Source organism: Rhinolophus sinicus, chromosome 3, assembly GCF_057876585.1.
Source record: "Rhinolophus sinicus isolate RSI-liver-muscle chromosome 3, RSI-T2T, whole genome shotgun sequence".
Taxonomy (NCBI): Eukaryota; Metazoa; Chordata; class Mammalia; order Chiroptera; family Rhinolophidae; genus Rhinolophus; species Rhinolophus sinicus.
Genome location: NC_142503.1, coordinates 131,251,715 through 131,276,574, shown reverse-complemented (window position 1 = coordinate 131,276,574; position 24,860 = coordinate 131,251,715). Strand labels below are relative to the sequence as shown.

General features: G+C 35.0%; 1 protein-coding gene across 6 annotated transcripts in view; it reads right to left on the bottom strand.

Moving 5' to 3' along the window:
- KATNBL1 (katanin regulatory subunit B1 like 1) overlaps positions 1–24,860 on the bottom strand; it is a 79,134-nt gene that overhangs the window by 35,894 nt on the left and 18,380 nt on the right. For 5 of the 6 annotated variants that reach the window (XM_019752883.3, XM_019752881.3, XM_074327937.2 and 2 more), the window contains 6 exons: positions 6,713–6,843; positions 5,765–5,805; positions 4,196–4,475; positions 1,007–1,125; positions 244–294; positions 64–153 (listed from right to left, as the gene is read on the bottom strand). In XM_019752883.3, the coding sequence (XP_019608442.1) occupies positions 64–153; positions 244–294; positions 1,007–1,125; positions 4,196–4,475; positions 5,765–5,805; positions 6,713–6,829 (698 nt within the window). In that variant the 5' untranslated portion in view covers positions 6,830–6,843. Of the gene's footprint in view, positions 1–63; positions 154–243; positions 295–1,006; positions 1,126–4,195; positions 4,476–5,764; positions 5,806–6,712; positions 6,844–21,994; positions 22,138–24,860 lie in introns of all 6 variants that reach the window. The other variant, XM_074327938.2, reaches the window with a different exon arrangement.

Genomic DNA, 24,860 nt, shown 5'->3' with positions numbered 1-24,860 from the left:
ACGAGGCACAAAATCAAGGATGCTGGAAGAGAGAAATGAATTGAAATGCAGATTACCACTTACTCTTCAAACTTGCTTTTAAGTAGTGATTTTACTAGCGGCAACAAGTCTACACAGCAGCCAAGTGAGATGTACTGTTTTTCTTCCTGTAAACTAAAGAAATAGTAAGGTATAAAAAATACGAACAGGCCATAATTTGTCCTTCTGTAAACTTATTTATTTTCTGAAAAATATTCTTTTTACCTATTGGTGAGCACAGGAAGGCAATCCACCACCACTCCAAGGTCTTCTATCCTGTGGGTACAAAAAGAATAGCACTGCTCAGAAAGCTGATTTGCTCATTTACTTTCATACGATGACCTTCACACTGCTTTTGAGAAACCCATTCATTCAACAAATAATCCCAGTGTCTCTGATGAGCCAGGTGCTAGGGGTGCAGAAGTAAACAGAGATAGGGCTTGCATTCTAATGTGTGTGTGAGTGTATTTTGAGGGTTGGGGGAGAAAGCAGAGACAGACAATAAACAAATAAAGAAGTGAAACATACAGAGCATGTTGATGATGGTAAGTGCTATGAGAAAAATAAAACAAAAAAGAGATATAGGGAGTGAAGAAATATGTACTTTTAGATAAGGTGTCAAGGAAGGCCTCATTAAGGTAACATCTGAGAAGGGACTTCAATACAGTGAGGAAGGTAATGTTTAACATTTTCACTCAAAGGGGATTTTTAAAGGGTTACTTTTCCCATATTGGTATCGCTTCATTTTATAGATAAGAATCTTAGAGAAGGTAACAGCTTTGTTCAGTCTGACAGAACAGATGGTTTTCTGTATTTTGGTTCCTCTTAGACTAGTAATGAATGTAATTTAAACCATATTGTCTCTACTGAAGCTAAACAAAGAAGTTTAAAATTTTAGCCACTAATAACATAAAAAAGAGGAGGCATTTCTAGATAGCCCATTGGAAATTACTTTTATTGAACAAAAAGCATAAAAGTTCACACTTACCTCACCAAATAAGCTACAAGTTCAGTTATACTTCTCTTTTTCCAGAAAGTTAAAGCTACATTCAATCTCAAATTCCTGCTGAACAAAACTTGTGCCATCGTTTCATGGTCCTGAGAAACCTGAAAGGCAGTAATCTTAATTTCTTAAAAAGCACATTGAAACATAACATAAAACCATTTTTTCAACTTAATTATTCTGATACACATATTTTAAAATTATACAAAGGTGACTCTTTTTACTAGTCCATACAAAAAAATATTGCTGTTGAACATAGTAAATGAATGATCTGAATAAATTTAGGACATATTTATTTTTCACCAAAATTTTTTCTTATTTGCTATCATTTTTCTTTTAAATCTCAGTAACTTATGAAATAAATTATTTTTAGCTCACCTATAAACCTATGATTCAATTTATAATATAGATAAAAGGTAAATACATAGGCTAGTCATTACTTACTGAACAGCATGAGAAAGGAACAACAAAAATTCGGTTCTCTGACAAGCACCCTGTTTCAATCAGCTCTAATGCGTCTTCTGGAGCAAAAATGAATATAAGACCCGGTCTCATATTATATTAGATGCAGCCTTATATTATAGTAAACTAAGACTGGGTCTTATATTCATTTTTGCTCCAAAAGACGCATTAGAGCTGATTGTCCGGCTAGGTCTTATTTTCGGGGAAACACGGTATTTAAATTCATTCACTCACTCATTTTTTCTATATTATAAAGTAATATATTCCTGTTGTAAAAAGTTTAAATAATGCAGAACTGCATAAAATTAAAAGTAAATACTCTCTACCTACCCACAAAAACATCTAATATCAGCGCCCAGAAGTAATTGCCATTAATAGACTAGTATGTATCTTTCCAAACCACTTTCTAGACAAGGACAAATTAGGTACATGTAAAACTAAAATATTGTAATATCTATATTTTTGAAAACCTTGCTTTTTCACTTACATATAAGTATTATGAAGACTTTTTCCAATGTCAAAACATAGATCAACATAATTTTTAAAAAACAATTACATATACTCCATCCAGTCTTTATGTACCATGATCTATTTAGATTGATTCTAGTTTTTCCCTATTAAAACTATGCAATGAACATCTTGTGTATATAAATATGTGCACTGGTACAAATACTTCTGTAGGGTTAACTGTAGAACTGGAACAGCTAGATCAAAGATTACATATATTTGAACTTTGACAAAATAATATGGTATCCTTTTTAAATATAGGTTTTTAGAGGAGGCACTAGTCAAGAAAAAGGGTCTAAAACAACAAAAGAGCAATCAATAAATCTATTAGTTGAGTGTGAGGCTAAGAAAGATTTGTGAAAAGTATAATAGTCAAAATCAGAGAGCAAAGTAAAAAGAGGGCCTTGAAAAAATGTCGCATACTGTGGAATTAATTCAAATACACAACTGAAACTTTTAAAAAAATACATCTGCAGGGAGGTTCACACAGTGTGAGGGATATAAATGATAAACGTCTAAGTTTTGCTTTGTCTTGTGCACCTGAAACTAATAAAAAAAAAATACATCTGCACTCAATATGTTTATTCCCTCAGTTCAACTGAAGAACCACCTGGGTTAATCTGTCCAGAAATCAGGACAGATTTCTGGGTTATATAGTTATATGTTCTTTTCCTTCAAGGTGTGCAGCTTTTATGATTATCTAATTAGTGTTGGCCTCACCACTTCTACAACTACATGAAAGTAGGGGCAATATCTGTTTTTCACCCACCAATCTATTTCCTCAGAGATTTTAGAATTCATTACACAGTAGGAACCCTCAAATATTTGTGAATGAATTAGTATAACAGTGATTCTCTTTAACACTAAAGTTTAGTTACCATCCTAATCTCCAGGATCCATAATTCACTATTAAGTCAAATTTTCCTTCCTTCCTCTTTTCTCAGATACTATACACACTTCCTTCGCTTCTCCTAGCATTGCTAACTTTCTATTATTAGTCCAGGATCTAATTTTTTACGAGAATATTTTCACTAACAAAAAGACTGTGGTTTTTTTTGCATCATTTCATTATGCTTTTAGTTAATAACTTTATTTTCTATCTTTCTGTCATCTTATTTGCTTGTAATCATTATCCTAAATATGATGCTCATCTTCATTCACCTACACACACTTATGACCATTTTAATTTAATTTTTTTCTGGTTGTATGCCACAGAAAACGCTTTTTAAGTTGTCATGCCAGAGAGAAACAATACGAAGTTTACCAAATCATAGTTAAAGGAATTAAGGTACATACAAACAATGTAATGTTATGTATCTATTTAAAAATACCATTAGAAGCGTTATTTAATCATATGAAAAAATATCTAAATTTATTAAACATCAAGTTATCAAACTATATGTACAGTATGAAGAGAAAGGAAACATCAAAAATTTAATACTGTTATTTCTAAACATCAAGTTTATGGATAATTTTTTTGCTTTGGGTTTATTTTCTACAATATATACAGTAAACATGTAATAATAATTATAAACTCATGTGTGTTTACAAATTTTATCAAACCATTCCTTCAATGACCACTTTTATAAAAAGTGACTTTTTGGAAGTTTAGTTTACATACCCTCAAACTCACCCATTAAAAGTACGTAATTCAATTATTTTTAATCAGTTTATAGAGTTGTGCAACCATCACAACAATCCAGTTTTAGAATGTTTTCATCACCCCCCCTAAATATTCCCTTGACCCTATTCAAACAACTTATTTTGTCTGAATCACAAGAGCAGCACATCTTAGCAGACTTGCCAAAACAAAGCTTCTATTAAGCAATTTTGAGAGCCGAGCAAAATGTGCCTGGATAACTGGCTTTGGTGGTCCCCTTTTTAGGTAAGATTTCTTTTCCCTTCCGTAAATCTCAACTGGCCTACCTGCCATTCTGGGTATTTACAGCAGCTTGTCAATCATGTCGACCCATCTCAGATATCACTAACTTAGAGAAAAGGAATAAACTACTGATTCAAATTTGGTTAATCTGGAAAACTGTCTTAGGGGGGTTAAAATTATTCAAATAAGTCTGAATTCAATGGGTGGCAAATTTTTCTGCTAGCAGAATATGGCAAAGAAAAAAAAACCCAATAGAAAAAAATACCCAATAGAAAAAAAACAAAACAAAACCCCAATATTATAGCATGAATAAAATTACTTACCTCAGAAAAAAAACCACTATATTTTGATGATGGGCTTTCTGTCTGTGAAGAACCAGAATCACTGGAGTTAAGCAAATATGTTCGACCATCATGGTGTAATTTTTCAGGCAGGTGGCCTGCACAAGCCAGTTCATTTTCTTTATTTGCCATGTCACAGCCCCCACTTCTAGGGGACTGTTTTTTTTTGTAACAAGGATTTAGAAAAGGATAATGAACTTTCTTTCTGTGATAGATCACCTTACGTAGTTTATCTGGGCTTTTCACAGCTTGTCCAACTGTTCTGTAAAAATAATTGATTTTCTTAAATGAAAAAGAACCACATGAAAACATTTAAAAGTTTTTAAACAAAAATGAATAGGCCACATTTTGTGATCACAATCCACTAAAATTACAAACAAATAGAATTTTTAAAATCTTAAATCATAGATCAAAGAGGGAAATTACAAACCATTGAAAAGCAATGAAAAGGATACTTTATACCAAGTGAAAATGAAAAGAGGCATAACTAGATGCTTTTAAAATAAAATACAGGCCATTCTGGGTATAAGAAAATTATAACAATTTCTAGTCACTTAAACTTATTCTAACAAAACAACAAATAATTATACATGCTTGAATGTTTTACAGTTTATTTTGATTAAGTTGAAGTATATTTAATTTTGTCTGAATAAGACAAACCACAATAGATTACATCTTGTAGTTTAGGATAGTGGCTCTCAAATGTTTTGTCCTCAGAATACTTTACACTCTTAAAATTTCTTGAGGTCTCAAAAGAATTTTTTAATGTGGGCAATATCTATTGATATTTACTGTATTAGAAGCTAAAACTGAAAAAATTTGTTAAATTCGCTTAAAAAGTGATAGATTCGTTACATATTAACAGAATATTTTACCCCTAAAATCTTGTGTTTTCTATATTTACACACACACATACACACACACACACACACACACACAGAAGAGAACGGCATTGTTTTACATCTTTGCAAAATCTCTAATATCTAGTTTAACAAGAAGACAGCTGTAGTCTCATATCTGCTTCTCCAATCTATTATGATATCAAATATCATGTAGCCTCTGGAAAATGCTACTGTAGACTTGTAAGAGAATGAAACTGAAGAAGGTGAATAATGTCTTAATATTGATACAAATATAGTTTTGACCTGAAAAACTCCCTGGAAGGGATTCAGGGGCCCCCAGGGTCCTGAGACCACACTTTGAGAACCAATGGTTTAGTAGAAAATGCCCCTGAGAACCAGAGGTTTGATAGAAAGTTCAGCAGATCTGAGAATCAATGCCATTTTTACCACTTTTTGGGTGTATAACCCTGAACAAATCACTTAACCTCTCTGACCTTTAATTTTTTCCTCAACTGTTAGGGGACAATAATACCTATCCAGTAGGACTATTGTAAGGATTAGAGATAATACTGATGTGGCACAAAGGAAGTGTTTGACAATAAGTTAAATATTATTATAATAAAAGAGAATACTTATTTTTTTCCCTATTTTTACTCTTACCCAGCTTTCAGTATTTGCAGTTTCTCACAAACTTTAAAGATGCTCTTACCTATTTATGTAAGCAGCCAACTGTTTTGGAGATTTCTTAACCTGAAAAATAAAAGTAGATAGTTGCAGCATATTTAAGTTCTTTAACAAAGCAATGTAAACTCTGTGATTGATAGCAACAAATTTGAAATTCAACAGTTAAGTTTTTCAAATTAAAGCTTTCTCTCTTCTAATGCTCTATCACAATCATTCATTACAAGAACATTGTATGTAGGTGTTTTTGACATATCTATCTCCCTATTTTCCATGCCACTAGTCACATATCATACTTATAGGTGCTTAATAAGTTGAATTCTAATATGGTTTAAAAGAAATTTTACCAGTGTTAATATGCCTTGCAATAGTGAACAAAAAAACACCAGAGATTCCTCTTGGATGTTAAACTAAAATATTAAAATTATATCATACCAAAACAGTATACTGTCCAAAAAGCTTTTAGAGCTTTCAGAATATAAAGTTTTCAGTATTTCATTAATTCTACTTAATTCTGGCAAGTTAAACAGAATTAGTACCTCCCAATGTTTAAACTACTTAACCAGAACTATCCATAGACCTAACAGTTTAAACTTCTGTGATGGACTGAAAGATTGTCTCCCCAAAATTCTTATGCTGAAATCCTAAACCCCAAAGTCATGGTATTAGGGCTTTTGGGAGGTGACTGGATCATGAGTAGAGCTTCATGAATGGAATTGGCGCTCTTACGAAAGAGAACCCAGGGAGCTCTCTCATCCCTTCCACTATGTGAAGACACAGTGAGAAGATAGCCATCTATGCACCAGGAAGTGGGTCTTCCCAGACACCAAAACTGCTAGGACCTTGATCTTGGACTTCTCAGCCTGCAGAACTCTGAGAAATAAATTTTTGTTCGTAAGTCACCCGGTCTATGGTATTGCTATGGTATTCGTAGCCTGAACATGTCTTACCCATTACCTAGAAACCATGGACTTACCTCCTTCATGTTCTTATTAGTAAAATTAGATATTCTTTTTCTGGGAAGATCAATGGAATGATCCTCAATATTGTTACAAAAGTTTCGTTTTTTAACATTGTGGGTTTCAGATGCCATAATCTCTTGAATACCTAGACAACAAAATAAAAATAATAAATGTAAAATACAAAAAGCAAAAGAGTCTGATTATTTCCTTAATATACATATAAAAATACAACAGCAGGTCCATGCTATGTAAGAGGCTTACGAGTAAAGCTGAGGATCACATGGTTCTAATTTATATATTTTTAAAAACCTTGCAGAGGAAGCATAAGGCAGGGCATTCCAGGAAATTAAAGCTTTTTCTTTCTGTTCTCATTCTTTTCTTGCAACCAGTAACAATAATATGGCAATTTTTTTTTTTGCCAACACAACATGTCAATCTCCTATTTTCTGTATCACTAGCCATATATTAAATTTAAAGTTTATGAAATCAAGTCTGTGTATAGTAGTGGTATCTATGGCATCCAAAAGTACAGAAGCCTAAAGTTTTGGAACCAAATCACATATACAACCACAAGCAGCCAGAGGAACCAAAATCAAACTCTCTCTCTCTCTCTCTCTCTCTCTCTCTCTCTCTCTCTCTATATATATATATATATATATATATATATATATATATATATATATATATATATATATATCTGACTTGTTTTATGCCAAATCCTTACATTTTTGTTTCATTCTTGAAGCTAGCTCTCCAAACCTTTTCTCTACCTTTGAAAAACTAATCCACTACGCTATTCCTCAAATTATATCTTATCCATGGACAGCCCTCCTACCCATACCCCCAGGTTAAGAAACCTTTCGGATGATGGGTGACTGGTTAGCTCAGTGATTAGAGCGCAGTGCTCATAACACCAAGGTCACTGGTTCGATTCCCAAATGGACCAGTGAGAAACAACGGCTTGAGCTTGGAGCTGAATCGATGGTGGGCGGCTGTTTGGCTGTGGTTGGAGCAGTGTTCATAACACCAAGGTCACTGGTTCAATTCCCACATGGGCCAGTGAGCTGCGCCCTCCAAAACTAGACTGAAAACAACAACTTGACATGGAGCTGAGATGCGTCCCCCAAAACTAGATTGAGAACGACTTGACATGGAGCTGATGGGTCCTGGAAAAATACACTATTCTACAATATGCCCCAATTTAAAAAAAAAATTTTAAAAAATAAAAAGAAAAAAGAAAAGAAACCTCTAGGATGAGACTTTTGTAAAAAGTAAATAAATAATTGCAGTAATACAATAAGCACTGACAGGGGACACCCATGTGAGTCAGCAAAGTTTTACTAAGGAGAGTCTTAACGGACCAATAGCATGTGCATAACTGAAAGGCATGAAGCAACACAGTTTCTTTGGCAATACCCTAAGTCAATGCATGTGACTGGAGCTTATGCTGGGAGTGTCTATAGCAGTGAGAAACGAGGCCAGAGATACAGGCAGAAGCTAGATCACAAAGAGTCATGTCCACAAGGTAAGCATTTTTTTTTTTTTTTAAAGAAAAGGACACTTTTAAAGATAGCAGACTAAACACATGAAATTACTTCTACCCTTCTCTGAAACCCTATTACAATGACAGCAAAGGGTTTTTAAAGACATAAAACCCATAAGGACAAGGAAGAGGAGGTGACGGCAACAACTTTTTGGAAATTGCAAAGCAGAAATGATAAATGACTTAGCAGATCTGAGAAAGCCAAATCCTAAATCAGCTGTGAGGAAATGTAAAAAGCAGAATTCCCAAAAGGTTCAGGCATTAGCAATACTGAGGACATCAAGAAATGGGGATAAAGGTGGTCTTAAAACAAGCACGATGATTGAATATCTATTAAAGACACAGTTAGAACCCTAGATCCCGTTCCCTATTCCAGTAAAAAACTAGAGATTTATTGTACGGAAAATTTTAAACAAAGTCCTTGGGATGGGGAACTCCAGGCACAAATGAGGGTGAGGAATATATTATAAACAGGGATATCAAGTGAAAATTTACATACTACTACATGTTGAGACCTCTAACCTTCTTTCTACCACTTGCAGCACAGAGGCTTGCAGCCAGGCTTACACACTCCAGAAAAGAGTGTGGAAGATCAATCCCAGAGGGAAACACACAGACATACATACACATCTAAAAATATTGACCATCAGTGATGGTCAAAGTCCCCAAAGAACTGTTTTATATCTTGATTATGGTGGTAGTCACCTAACTGTCAAAACTGTGCAATACAAAGGGAATTTTCATTATACGTATATTTTAACTCAATAAACCTGACTTTCAAAAAAATTCTCTAGACATATGAACTGCATCCATAAAACACAAATGAGACAAACAAACAACAAAGACTCTTGGAAATTAATCACTATTAGAGTAGACCCTTGTTTTTGTCAAAATATGTAATCTGATTATTAAACAATCTATAAAATAGTCAACTTTCTAGAATCCAATTCACCAATAAATCTGCCTCTATCAAAAATGAATCTTGAGAAATAAAAGTAATTAGAGAAAGAGGTCTCTAATGTCATTCATACTTTAAAAATAAATATTTTAGAATGATAATCAAAAGCACAATAGTTTGAAGCTGAGGTAATGGTCCTATTTTATTAAAATTATGACATTCCTAAAACAGTAATATCTGATTTAAGATTTTACAAAATTTAAAAGATACAAAAAACAAAGATTACTGAAGAATGCTAGTTGGAAAACTAATTTTGAAAGCTTAAAATGGGTGATGTGACAATAATTTCCAATAAAATAATAGCTACCACTATTTTATCACTTAACATGGAACTATCAATGCTTTATACTGAGTATCTCATTTATTCATCAGTACAATCTCTGATGCAGATATTACAATCCCCATAAAAAAAAAAAAAATGCAGGTTTTGAGAACTTAAGTAACTTGCCCTAATGTACCAAAGACATTTTATGTTTATTTAGATCAAAATTTGCCTGATCTTGATCAGTGGAGGATGAATTATAAAATTTCTCATTTGAAGGCTATGTATCTGCTGAGCTCTGTACCTTAGGAATGCTTTCCCCTCATATATTCTTATTGCTTGCTTCCTTATAACATTTTCAAGTTCTTGCTCAAATACCCCCTCCTCAGAGTGACTGTCCCTGAGCCACCCTCTAAAACAGAAACCTACTTTCACATCTCTTATCTCCTTACCCTACCCTATTTTTCTTGATGATAATTATCACTAGTAGACATATATATTTGTCTGTTTATCATATGTCTTCTCCACTAGAATGTAAGCTCCATGAAGGGCGGGTGGGAACTTGACTGCTTGTTCACTGTTGTGTTCCCAGGGTTTACAACACTGCCTGGCATATGGAAAGTGCTCTATGTGTACATGTTGAATGAATTAGTAAAGATTCCATTCTATACCATATAAAAATGATAATTAGTTGAAACAGCTTTCACCTTCTGTCTTTAGTTCAACCCTTCCTAGTAGTCTGTATCTTTTCCAGAATGCTTTATCCATAGATTAGCCCTGCTTATTACACACACTTACACACACACACACACACACACACACACACACACACACACACACACGTGCACATGTGTATTTTTAAGTCTATAGAATTTCAATAGTTTTCCTTTAGAAGAGAACATTTATTGATAGTCTGTCTCCCTTTTATACGGGAAAAATACTCATTTCTTCATAGGCTAAAACAGTTTTTTTAAAGCACAATGTCGCCTTTTTTAAATAGCGAAAGACTTCACATCATTAGAAAAATGGAAGTCAAAACCACAATGAGAAACCACTTCACAACCACTAGCATGGCTATAATAAAAACAACAGACAATAACAAGTGTTGAGAAAGATGTGGAGAAACTGGAACACTCACACATTACTGTGGGAATGGAAAACGGTACAGGAGCTCTGGAAAATAGTTTGGCAGTTTCTTAAAATGTTAAATGTAGATTTACCATATCATCTAGCAATTCCACTCCTACATATTTATTCATGTGAAATGAAAGTTTATGTCCACAGAAAGACTTGTATGTAAATATTCATAACCCCATTATTCAGAATAGCCAAAAAGGTGATAGACCCAAATGTCTATCAACTGGTAAATAAACAATATGTGTTATATCCATTTGGAATACTACTCAGCAACAAAACGGTATGAAGTACTGATTCATGCTACAATATGTATGAACATAATGCTAAGTAAAAAGAGCCAAACACAAAAGACCACATAGTGTACGATTCCCTTTATACGAAATGTACATAAAAGTAAAATCTACAGACAGAAATGGTTGCCTAAGGCTGGGGTGGGAGTGGCAAATAGGCACAAGTCTTCTTTGGAAGAGGGTAGGGTAATGAAAATGTTCCAAAATTTGATTGGGTTGATAATTGCACAACTCTGTACATAATTATAATCAGTAAACTGTACATTTAAATCAGGTGAATTTCATGGCATGTAAATTACATTTCAATAAAGCTTTAAAAGTGAAGGAAATTATCAAAATTGTAAGGGTAAAGTCTCATTACAAAGGATTTTTACACTACAAATTCCATTTTGCTTTATGCCTTATGCATTTGGTAGTACCTTCCTTAGGCAATAATATAGGAGTATCCTTTTCCTCCAAGAATACATGACAGTGCTACTCAGATAGTTTAAAGCAACTGTTGATTTCCGAAGTGCCATTTGATAATATACAAAAAGGGAATAATCGAAATGGGATCAAGAGTGATTGAAGACAGGGATTATAGAAAATAGAAAGACTAATCTTTTAATGAAAAAAGAATAAAAGAGAACAAATATAAAGCAAGGGCTAGGAGGCAGTGAGAAGAGACCAAAATAGTCACTTTACTTATAACTATTTTGAACATTGGACACAGTGTATATTTTCTTAAAGACAGTATAGTAATTGCTATAGGTATCTTCTTGAGAAGGTAGAAAAACCGGCATGTAGAAGGAACTGGAGGGATGAATTCCCTTTATATAGCAGCCATCTCCTGCCAGAAAGATGAAACGGGATCTATTCATATAATTTACTACAATGGCTGCCAAATCAACAGATTAAATAGCTCTAAGTGTTAGATACTCCCTACCTCTCCCAGGGACACAAGCTCATCATACAGGAATGAAACATGTCTGGACTTTTGTCTCTAACAACTGAAGTTATGGGTCAAGAGCAAATTAACTTAGGCTTTCTTTTTATGTTACTATACTATAGTATATCAATTACTTGTATTGTATTTAACTCTGCAATTTCGCTAGGCAGTTTCACTCCTCTTCTTGAAAAACAAAGCATGGTTGTGTACAAAGAATTATAATAATTAATATTCTTGGTGATTCTCTTCACCACCAACAGAGTTGCTCTTGCTATTACAAAGGGTGTGTATGGTATTTGCCCAGAGTCTTAAGGCTCAAAGTTTATAACCACTATCTCATAATAAAAATACATAAAGAGGTTTTAGAATTTAAAGCTTCAGCCTATTTTTTTTTTATCCAGAGACATCAAGAAGCTTGCCCAAAGACAATTAGCTTGTCAGTGGCAGAGTATAGGGCATAGAATCCACAGTCATTCTACCACATCTTTGTTTTCATTAATTGAATCCAATTCATTCCCAACTAGAGTCAACATTTTCAATCTTGAATAGCCAAATAAGATGAGAGTATTATTTTTCTGAGGAGATGACCAAAGAGGGACAGATGAACATAAACTATAAGGGATGCCTACTTCCCATCCTTCCCTGCTTGTCTCTTTTAAGGCCCCACACGGGATTTACAGGGCTTAAAGATAAACCATAGCTTTCTTTACGAGGCAGCTGACACACACAAAATTGAAAGGAAAGGATGAACTGGACTTTCTTCTTTAAGAATTTCAGTGAAGGGGAGAGGAACAGAAGGTAAAGATGAGATTTTTCTGGGACACTCTTTAGGGCCTGGGGATACTAATTCCTACCTCCTAAATTCAGCTACTTTGGTATCTGTAGCACTTATGTTCAATAATGGAATTTGAATCAGGTTAAAAAACAAGGAGCTACAAAGGGAATTGAGAAGGCCAGGGTTGATCTAAATGGGATCAGTGCTTACAATGGAATATTAAAAACACTATTTACAAGGAATATTTTGTGAAGTGGGAAGTTCAAAATTAATAGTATTTTTAAAAGCAGGACAGAAAACTGAATGTATAGTATACTCTTGGTTTTCCTATATATAAATATATATAGTCAATTCATTCGAAAGGGCTCTATCAAAACATTAACAGAAGTTATTAATTGATGGTGGATTTACAGGTGATTCTTTTTCTTCATTTATATGTTCCTCTATTTTCTACAATGAACATGAATTATTTTCATAATTTGAAGAAATAAATATTTTAACTTAATTAGGTCACTACCTTACTTACAAAAAGCTACTTAATTCTCTAACTCCCTTGTATGAAAAAGGTGTAAATGCCAATACACAGAGGTAACATTTCATAGGAAGAATTTATTTTAACTTTTCCAAAATTAGGGCAACTCCATCTAATTTTCTCAATTCTTGCCTTCTCACCTCATTTGGGACTTAGCTCCCACACACACTTTTATATCTTCGATTTCTCCCTTTGAACTGATTCCTCCCCTTCTGCTTTCAAACATACTCAGGTTTCCCCTATCAACTCCTATACTCTTTCTCTACTTCTCTTTCCTGCCAAATTTCTACAATGAGTGCTTTTTAGTTTCCATTTTCTCTTTAACCCTTTATAACCTTGCTTTTATTTTGCCCTCTCATCTGAAAAAAACTGCATCTTCAAGGTCACTTGAAGCTATAAGGGAGGCTTCACAGCACTGACGAAGCTCCCCGAGGTCAGCCACGCCACTCCACAGCCTGCTCCTCCTCCACCACCATTCAGCTTTTCCTTCATTTCACTGCTCCCCACCCCCTTCACCTTTCTGTTCACATGACACAGCACTATCCTGACGCTCCTTGTTCCCTTACTCTCTTTTGGTTCCTTTTCCTTCAACAACTCTTTTCTCTCTAAACTAAAATTGGAAAAACATTCTTTCATGACTGGCTATTTCTCTACACCTATTCTTTCCTGACTTGTTTTCAGCCTCCTGATCTGCCATGGCTGGGTCCATCCGAGTCAGTGTATCTAAAACCTCTCCCATCTCTTCCACTGTCAAATCAACTAGCCGCCCTTCCTATTTAACACATTTTAAATGATTGGTATCAAATTTCTCTCAGACTAGAAACCTGGGAGTTATTTTGATTCCTCTCTCCTTCCTTCCAACCAATCACTAAGTCTTCTTGAATCTTCCTTCAGGGATCCATTCTGACCTTCCCTTTTCTACTGTCAGATCTCTAGCCCCATCATTTCAAGCGGAAATTACCATAAGAATTATTTGGTTTTCCTGCCACCACTCTGCTCCTGGTCCCCATAAATCATCCTTTACAACCAGTGCCTATAGTGTTCATGGCGAAATCCTCAAATCTTCAATAGTTTCCTACTGTTTACTACAGAATTTCCCAAATTATGTTTAGATATCCACATAGATTTTAATGGATGTTTTACTCTGTTCAAATAAGTTTGAATATGCTGCATGTTAAACTACTTCTTGGAAATTAATTAAATACACTAAAAAGGCTCTGAGAAGCTTGCATAATTTTATTTAACTCTGACCCCCCAAACTTAGCCACCAACCTACTTTTTTTTATTCTGCCAGATACGCATAAAATTTGAAAGATGCAGATGTTCCAAGGAACATAATTTGTGGGATTGATTTACTACACCAAAACTAAACTATTTATCTAAATGTCGAAGGCCTTCATAATCAGGTACCATACTGTCAGAGATTAATAATTTTCTTTTTAATTATAAGTGAAAAAGAGCAAACCCCCCCCCAAACATACACACACACACACACACACACACACACACACACACTACTATTTTTTTTATATGGGGAGGACGGGAGGTTTTTGTTAAAGGAAGAATATTCCATTGCATTGGTGTTAATCAAATAACAATATCATTAATAAACATAATAGCTAGCCTTTATCAAAAGCTTACCACATGCTTGCCATAGGCATTGGAGATATATCATATTATGCCTTCTTTTTATAGGTGAGGAAACTGAGGCACCGAAGGATTCTACAATTTGCCCAAGGTCAAACAACAATAAAGTCTAAGAGTCAGGACTGGAACCTAGGTATTCTGTCACCACTGCCTCCAAGATGAACCAGTACACGATACTGCCTCTCAATAAGATTAAGGGTGAATGTATAGATGACAATGCAGGTTTTAGCTTGTGAGTTTTGGCTGGTTATTTATTCTATTCTGAATCTGTTTTCTCAAATGAAGAACGGAAATATAGTTGTAAAGATCAAAATGAGGTTACATGTAAGTTGTTATTGCTATTATCACTCATAGTATTTATATAATATACAGTATACACACACAATTCTGGTATTTTGGAAGGCAAATTTGACAACTTTGTACAGCAAGTAAACTATGGCTATATCTTGACACTCAGTTTACAGTGACTATATAATTTATCACCGAAACCAGGACACATTTGAGAGTGAAACGAGATATTAAAAATTATGATGGGTCAATAGACATAAACCAGATTTGTTCCAAGCAAATTCAGATATCTAGTCACCCCAACTTATTTAAAATGTTTACTTTTCTAGATTGATTTTTAAATAATTTTTTCTTTAAGAATTATCAACTACTCAGGAGAAAAAGAAATTACTTATACACATATGTACTAATTCTTGATAACGTAGACAATATGAGACTAAATCTCAAACACGTTATGCTAAATGAGGGAAGCCAGGCTCAAGAGGCTAAATACCATACAACTTCATTTCTGGGGCATTAAGAAAAGGCAAACTTAGGGGGAAAGAAAAGCATCAATGGTTGCCAGAGCCTAAGGGAAGGCAGAAACTGACTACAAAGGGATAAGAGGCAACTTTTTGTGGTGAGGAACGTGTTCTATATTTTGATTGTGGTAGTGATCACACAACTGTGTGTATGTCAAAACTCATATAAATGATACATCAGTAACCTAATTTTTAAAAATTGGGGTGCAGAGAACATGTCATTCATGGCTTTTCACAGGCTCCTTGGACACTCGCTTGACAGAAGTGACATGGCTCCACGGGGGCCACATCCATTCTTTTTTCCTCCAAGCAACTGGTCTACCCTTTAGTCCTGGAGGTTCCAGAAATGCTTCTCAAAGCCTCTGGAATACTGATGTGTTTTGACTGGTGATGATTCAGGCCAGCTCTTCTGGCTCTCTCTTTGTTCTACTCAACCATGTGGGCTGCGTCTGGCCCTGACAACCGGTAAGATGCCCTCAGTGCCCTTTGTGTGCAATGAGGTGGGGTGAGTGCTCTCACTTGGAGGCCAGTGGGAGTTTAAAAACCTTTATCTGCAAAGGCCTTCAGGCTCCTCCTACCTCTCCCAGCTCTCTGGACAGCTTTCTGCTTACTATGCAGTAGGTATCACCACTCACTACCTGGGTGAAAAATTAAAGACTCATCCAACCTGAAAGCTGGTGTAGCTAAAAGATCAGGTCAAAAAGAGCCATATTCAAACACTCACCTTTCCCATTTAACTAGCTATGTGACCTTGGAAACAGCTGGGCCTCATTTTCCTCATCTATAAAAGTAAAGATATTTGTGTTTTTACCCTGACTTACTCCAAAAGAATAAGAAAACATGCGGACAGTAAATTAGGGTTTTTGTTGTTGTTGCTGTTGTTGAATACAGGAGGAAACTAGAATAAAGAGCATGGGGGGTAAATAAGTTAACTACCAAACTGTTAAAACTTAAGGAGAGAATGTTTTAAGTCATCAAAGTGATTTCAAAGTAGTAGGCACATGGGGAGGGGGGGAGGAGAAAGCAGAGCACTACACTGGAACTTCACAGAGAGATCAAGGGAGTCAGTTTATGAGAAGATGGCAAAAACTTAAACTAACCACATTAAAGCTTTCAGAAAAGGAAAAAGGGTAAAGGGTAGGCACTAAGCTCACTGTAAGCATCCTTACACACAGAAAGCATATTTTATAACATTAGATCTCATTTTCTAAGCTTTTGCTATTAATACTTCCTGCCTCTCCTGATACTTGATTTTTATGGAAATAAATGGTTTCTTCTCCCCGAAAAGTCCCTTTCCCTCTTTTCCATTTTATCACACCTTTTTGACTATAATGATTGATATCAAATCTTCCTCTCTGAAGCATTTCTTGATTCCTATCTTCACTGATCTCTTCTTTCACCACCTTTTTATGGCACTTAGTTAGCATCACATAGTTAAGACTTTAACAATTAATAAATAATTGAAGGCCTAAATGTAAGCAGACATTTAGCACTAACTGATCCAGGTGTGTGTGTCTCTTCTTGCCAACTAGACTGCAAAACTTTTCATGGGCAGGGACTGATTTCATACCTTTACATATACAACCTAAAAGGCAATTCAACAACTCTTAGTTAATTTAAGTATATACAAAACATCATATATATATATATATATATGGTATATCCTCCAGTGAACAAATGAATATCATCGTAATCAAAGTCCTAGTATTTTTAGGTTCATTTTTTAAATGATTAACAGAAAGAAGGCATATGTATTCAATTCAACATGCATTTACTGACCACCTACTATGTTTTAAGAGATGAATAAGAAGTACATTATCTTAAACAAAACAAACAAAAAACCTCATAGATACAGACAACAGATTGGTGGTTACCAGAGGGGAAGGAAGGGTGGGAGCAGGATGAAGAGGGTAAAGGGGATCAAATATATGGTAACGAAAGACTAGGCTTTGGGTGGTGAGCACACATCATAGTATACAGATGTCGAATTATAAAGTTGTACACCTGAACTTTATATTATATTATTAACCAATGTTACCCCAATAAATTAAATAAAAAACAAATAAATGAAAAAAAAAAAAGTAGTAGTACATGTCTTATTTCTCAAGAAGCTTATGGCCTAATGGAGGAAAAATGACAAGAAATATAAAACAATTAAGTGCTCTAAAAGAGAACTCGATAGTACAGGTTGCTAAAAAAGCAGCAGTGCATCTGAGGCTGCAAAGCATCCAGGAATGTATCTCAGGTCACACTAAACCTGAGTCCTGAAGACAAACCAGAAATTGTACAAATGAAATGAAGGCAAGCTCTCTATTTAAGCAAACATAGTATTAATAAAACTCTTATGTACTCAAAAATTAGAATCTAGAACTTTCCTTATTTCTATATTTTTAGTTTTTCAGAAATGAAGTTCAATTTAAGCATTAATAAAAAGCAAAAATAGATACAGAGCAGATGGGGAACTTCATAAAGGATTAGATCAGATTGACAACATCCAAACCACTCACTACGCAACTTTAGCATCCCAAAAAAGGAGAAACCAGACATGATATGTCTCCTAATGTGATATAACAGAAAATACTACATAACATTACTACTACGTATTTTTGCCAAAAAAAATCTAACCTGAACATAATCAAGCCTCAACTGCCCGTTACCAACTACCAGTTGAAAGAAAATACAGAACACAGACAGGAACCTAATAAACACTACCATTGGGGATGTAATTAGAAAAATCCAGAAAAATAGAAATTCTTTGGGACACAAAACTGTTTCCTCAACATATACTTGTAAGAAAAAAATAATAATGGTAAGAGGAGGAACCTACATATTAAAAGAGACTGTATCAACTGAATACAATGTGTGGATATTGCTTAGGTACTAGTTTAAAAAAAAAAAAACTGTTGTATAAGACTCAGGAAAATTTGAATATTGGCTGGATACGTGATTAAGGAGTGATATGCTTACAACTCTAAAGTAAAACTAACACATAATAAACCGTACACAAAGTATACTTATGTATACAGCCATATATACACACCCAATAAACAATGACCATAATCAAGATAATGAACCCATCCATTACGTCCAAATATTTCCTGTGCCCCTTTGTAATCCCTCCCCAACCATTTAATCTGCTTTCTGTCACTAGAAATTAATTTGCATTTTCTAGAATTTTATATAAATGGTATCGTGTAGTATACACTCTCCTTTTAGGGGGAGGGGCAACAGTTTCTTTCACTCAACATGCTGTTTCATGTATCAACTGTCTACTTCTTTTTATTGCAGAACAGTATCCTATTGTGTGGATAGATCACAGTTTGTTTATCCATTCACCTGCTGATGGACATTTGGGTTGTTTCCAGTTTGGGCTATAACCAATTAAGCTGTTATGAATAGTCATGTACAAGTCTTAGTATGAACAGATTTCATTTCTCTTGGGTAAATACTTACAATGGAATGGCTGGGCCATATGGTAGATATATGTTTAACTTTTTAAGAAAACTGACAAACTTGTTATATCATTTTGCATTCCCATCAGCAGTGTATGAGAGTCAAGAATGATTAGTCATTGTTAATTATTTCTAATTGAATGGTATTGTGGTAATGTCTTTAAAAAAAAAAAAACTCTTTTAGAGATACATACCCTGTTTCCCCGAAAATAAGACCTAGCTGGACAATCAGCTCTAATACGTCTTTTGGAGCAAAAATGAACACAAGACCCGGTCTTATTTTACTATAAGACAGGGTCTTATGTAATGTAATGTAATGTAATATAATATAATATAATATAATATAATATAATATAATATAATATAATATAATATAAATATAATATATATAATATAATAATATAATATAATATAATATAATATAACATAACATAATACAATATAAGACCGGGTCTTATATTCATTTTCGCTCCAAAAGACTCATTAGAGCTGATTGTCCGGCTAGGTCTTATTTCCAGGGAAACAGGGTACATCATACAGATGAAAAGAGATGACATTTAGGGTTTGCACAGAGCAGGGAAAAATCAGTGAAAGAAGAAATGTTGGTAACTATTGAAGCTGGGTAGTTGGGATGTTCATTACACCATCCGCTCTGCTTTTCTGTATGATTAAAAGTTAAATGAAATAGGTAAGATACTAGACTACTTGAATGAGGATAGCTTATTTACGGGCTCTATGTGTAGCAATGATCTGCAATGATCTAGTTAAAATGGCTTGTCCTTGCTCTGGGGCTAGAGGTACTAGTGTTCCCTTTAACGGCCGCAGATGCAGTCAACTTTGTCTCTGCAAGAGTAATGTAGAAAGTCAGGTGGGGGGAAGAGACGGAGACAAAAATGGTTGTGTGCAGGAAGACTATGTCCTGTCCCTCTGTCTCTCACTCCATAGCCCTGGATTTGGGGGCCGAATGAAGTGTGTTGTATAAAAGAAAACAATCAGAAATAAATACGGATAAAAAGTCTCTCACTTTAGGATAGCCCAACAAACACTGAAGGCTTCCACAGAGGTGAACTGCAAAGCTAGGGAGCAGCAGAGAAACCTTATACTCCGTGTACACCCAATTTGCATTTCCTACAAGTATTACTTATCTAAAACTAAATTAAAATTAAAAATCACTGTAATTCAACCACCAATAACATTCTGGTGCTTTTTCTCTCATGCAGTTTAGTTTTATATGCTATATTTTGTCATTAACATTACATTTCCTACATATTAAAAAGACTCTTTGAAAGTGATTTAAATGAATATAGTTTATCACATGGATGCTGCTTATTTTTTAGATTACAGAAATACTTTGATGGACATCCGTATATTTGTACATATTTGATTATTTCCTTTGGATAAGCACATTACTAGGTCAAAAAATATTATAGAGCTCTTGAATACGGTAAAAGCCCTTTCATATAATGTGAATGGGGTGGTAGCTGGTCACAAAATCATTTCAAATGAGGATTCATTTTCTAAAACAGAGATGTACACATCTACCTTAAACATTTTCATTCAAAATCTAAAAATCATGTATTTGCATCATCTATGACTTCTACTTTGGGTTTCTTTAAAGTGGCTCAAGAACTTAATGATACAAAGCATTATCAGTGCAAAATCCTAAATGGTTATAGTTTTACTTCACTTCTCTTTAGCTTTCTAACCTACACTGAATTTGATAGGAAGTTTTTGAATCTCTTGCCTTCATCTTAAATTGTTATACTTACTAAATTGGGTAACAAGGTAAGCTTGGTAAATGTGGCAGAGATGGGCAGCTGCCCTCTAGATCCAGACTCCTGCCAATAGAAGTGAGAATGGCCATTACTAGCACTCTTGATAAATGAAGATTCTGTATTATCATTTTTTCACCTTTGAAAATACGACAGAATAAATAACACATTTTCGTTTGCTTCTGAAAGATTTAACATGAAGTTGTCTTTTCTCATATGATTAAATAGTAAGGACTAGGCAGTATGTTATAATGGGAAACACAAGTCCTGGAGTCCGACTTCCTAGGTTTCAGTCCTGCTGTAAGCATTTACTAGTTATATGATCTTAGGTAAGTTACTTAACCGCCTATTTTCAGAGTGTTATGAAGATTAAATAATCTACTTACCACGATATCTGTCACATGGTTAATCCCTCTGTAAATATTAGCTATTATTAAGTTATACATATATATCACTTAATGAAGCAAGTTGCCTTTGGTGTTAAAAAAACATGATTTGTGATGTCAGCAAATTCTACTACCAGTTCCTAAATTTGTTATATGTTTCTTTGTATGTGCACATGTAGCATGAGGGGGAAAAAGACTGAAAGGATAAATGTTCTTTCTAAAAAGTTACCACGGTATTACAGTTGAATCTTTTTTCCTGTTTATTTTTCTACAGCATTAAGGATGAATCATTTCTTTAGCTTATTTTTCTGTAACAACTTTGTATAGTAAAAAAAATTTACATTTCAAATAAAAGGATTAAGTTTCTTTTTAACATAAGAGGACAATACACTAATAGGAAATAAAGTTTCTTAAGCCTTTGAAATACAAATTCTTAAGTTATGTAAAAGAACACAAAATAATTGTAAAATTATAAAATTCTGTGACCTGAATCACTTTAAGGTAGAATTCTTGGTGTTATATACAGATACATCATAGCAACTAGTAGTTTCCTGCCTCGTTTCTATTCATACACTTAAACTTCCCAACCTTTCCTGTTGTAAAATTCTCACCATCACCACATTTACGGTGGGAGAAACACAAACAAGCAATTAAAATACAACATATGAAGACTGGCGATATCCCTGATGATTCTGATTTAGCTAAAGAGCTTAGGAAAAAAAATTTGCTTTATGAGTTAAACTATGAAACAAAGATATTTAGAATCATTTTAGAGACTAACAGTTTTTAGTACAGTGGGACTCACCCAGTGATTCTCAATGAGTGTTTCAATAAATTTTAATCAAAGTGTATAATTTATTTTCATAACTATTACAAGTGTTCAAAACAAATGTTGGGCTGAACAGATCATGTGACCCAGTGTTGAGCAGGTACAACTTATCACTAGAACTGGAAAAAAGAAAAAAGAAAACATACTTTAATGTCAAGCCAGATTCAAAAAAAGATTACATGATTGCCTCAGTGAGACATTTCTTTCTTAGGTGGATTTGGGCAAGGGGTTGGGAGGGGAGTTAGGAAGGCAAACACTTGTACTCAAAAAATGACAAAGTGAATGGTATGTTAACTGTGCTTTTTATAAACTATTTGAGACACTATTACACCAGTAATGATACATTCTGTTAACTAGTTTTGTTTGGAGCCTTTTAATCCCTTCTAGATTCTAATCTAACTGAAAATTAACATTTTGAAAGAATGTGTCAGATGGGGCATAAACTGGGGGGAGGTGAACAACATGAAAAAAGAGCACAGAAACAAATGCTTATTCATACATTGTCCAAGGAAAGGGTGCTCCATCAAGTTACCTGGATTCTCTTGTACACTTGCTAGGTTTATTCCGATCGAGGAAATGAATTTACCAAGGTAACAGAGCCTGATAATCATTAAATATTCAAATCATAAAACTAAACCCCCTTAATCTGATTCCATGTTCAGAACAACTCAAAACCCTTAGTACCTGGAATAAACCCTGAGGTTATTTTTATCGGCTGAATGATGACTCATCATACCACCCTCTCTTAATTCAGTTTTCCATGGAAAGCTGGTTTGAGAAATAACATTAAATTCAGGAAGGCAGGCCAAGCATGAAAAGACAGATTTCGGGAGATTCAGTGAGTACAACATGATGATATGTCATTTCAATCAATTAGCCCAAACTGAATTCCAACCTTCTTATGACTAAGTCACCCTGGAATAAAATTTACAAAATTGATGCTTCACAGGAATTATTAATACCACTCCAACCATCACTTCCTCAGTTTTAATAACTAAACCCACTGAGTATACTACATTAAGGAACTGGAAAAACAAAGTTAACCAAATTCTGAGAGCTAAGTGGTTGTTTATAATCAACTTTATCAGTAGTTTTGAACCAAAAGACTGAACTTTTACAGTGACTTTATGCCCGGAAAAAGGTGGACAAGGTGCTGAACAGTATGCTATCCCATACGTAAAAGTCTACATGGGCCGGCCTGGTGGCTCAGGTGGTTAGAACTCCATGCTCCTAACTCCAAAGGCTGCCGGTTCGATTCCCTCATGGGCCAGTGGGCTCTCAACCACAAGGTTGCCAGTTCAATTCCTCGAGTCCCGCAAGGGATGGTGGGCTCTGCCCCCTGCAACTAAGATTGAACACAACACGGCACCTTGAGCTGAGCTGCCTCCCGGATGGCTCAGTTGTTGGTTGGAGCGCGGGCTCTCAACCACAAAGTTGCCAGTTCAATTCCTCGAATCCCGCAAGGGATGGTGGGCAGCGCCCCCTGCAACTAAATAATTGAACACGGCACCTTGAGCTGAGCTGCCGCTGAGCTCTCAGATGGCTCAGTTGGTTGGAGCGTGTCCTCTCAACCACAAGGTTGCCGGTTCGACTCCCGCAAGGGATGGTGGGCTGTGCCCCCCGCAACTAGCAACGGCAACTGGACCTGGAGCTGAGCTGCGCCCTCCACAACTAAGACTGAAAGAACAACAACTTGAAGCTGAACAGAACCCTCCACAACTAAGATTGAAAGGACAACAACTTGACTTGGAAAAAAGTCCTGGAAGTACACCCTGTTCCCCAATAAAGTCCTGTTCCAAAAAAAAAAAATCTACGTGAGTGATTGCATATATATTCACTAGATACACAAGAAACTGGGGACAAATGTCACTTCTAGAGAGAGGACATGTGTAGCTGAGAGATGAGGTGAGAGGAAGATTTTTCACTCTTGGACTTTCTGAATTGTGTATCTAAATGCAAGTATTATGTTTCAACTAAATTAAAATGTATTAATAGTATATGATACAGCTCTTTTTTAGCTTATTGGATTGACAATGGTTAGTAAAGTTACATAGGTTTCAGGTGTACAATTCTGTATTACATCATCTATAAATCCCATTGTGTGTTCATCACCCAGAGTCAGTTCTCCTTCCATCACCAAATATTTGATCCCGTTTACCCTCATCTACCACCCCCCATCCCCCCTTACCCTCTGGTAACAACTATTGTCTGTGTTTATGAGTTTTGGTTTCTTTGTTTGTCTTGTTCCTTTGTTACTTTCAATTTTACATCCCACATATCAGTGAAATCATATGGCTCTCAATTTTTTCCGACTTATTTCGCTTAGCATAATGATCTCAAGATCCACCTATGTTGTTGCAAATGGCACTATTTCATCTTTTCTTACGGCAGAATAGTATTCCATTGTGTATATATACCACATCCTCTTTATCCGATCATCTATTAAAGGACACTTCGGTTGTTTCCATGTCTTGGCCACCATAAATACAGCTGCAATGAACATTGAAGCACATATATCTTTACAGATGTTTTCAGATTTTGGGGTAAATACCCAGGAGAGGGATTGCTGGGTCATATGGTAATTCCATTCGTAATTTTTTGAGGAACCTCCACACTGCCTTCCATAACGGCTGCACCAGGCTGCATTCCCACCAACAGTGTGTAAGGGTTCCTTTTTCTCCACAGCGTCTCCAACACTTGTCCCTATTTGTCTTGATGATGATAGCCATTCTGACTGGGGTGAGGTGATATCTCATTGTGGTTTTCATCTGCATTTCCTAATGATTAGTGATGTTGAGCATTTTTTCATATGTCTATTGGCCATCTGTATGTCCTCTTTGGA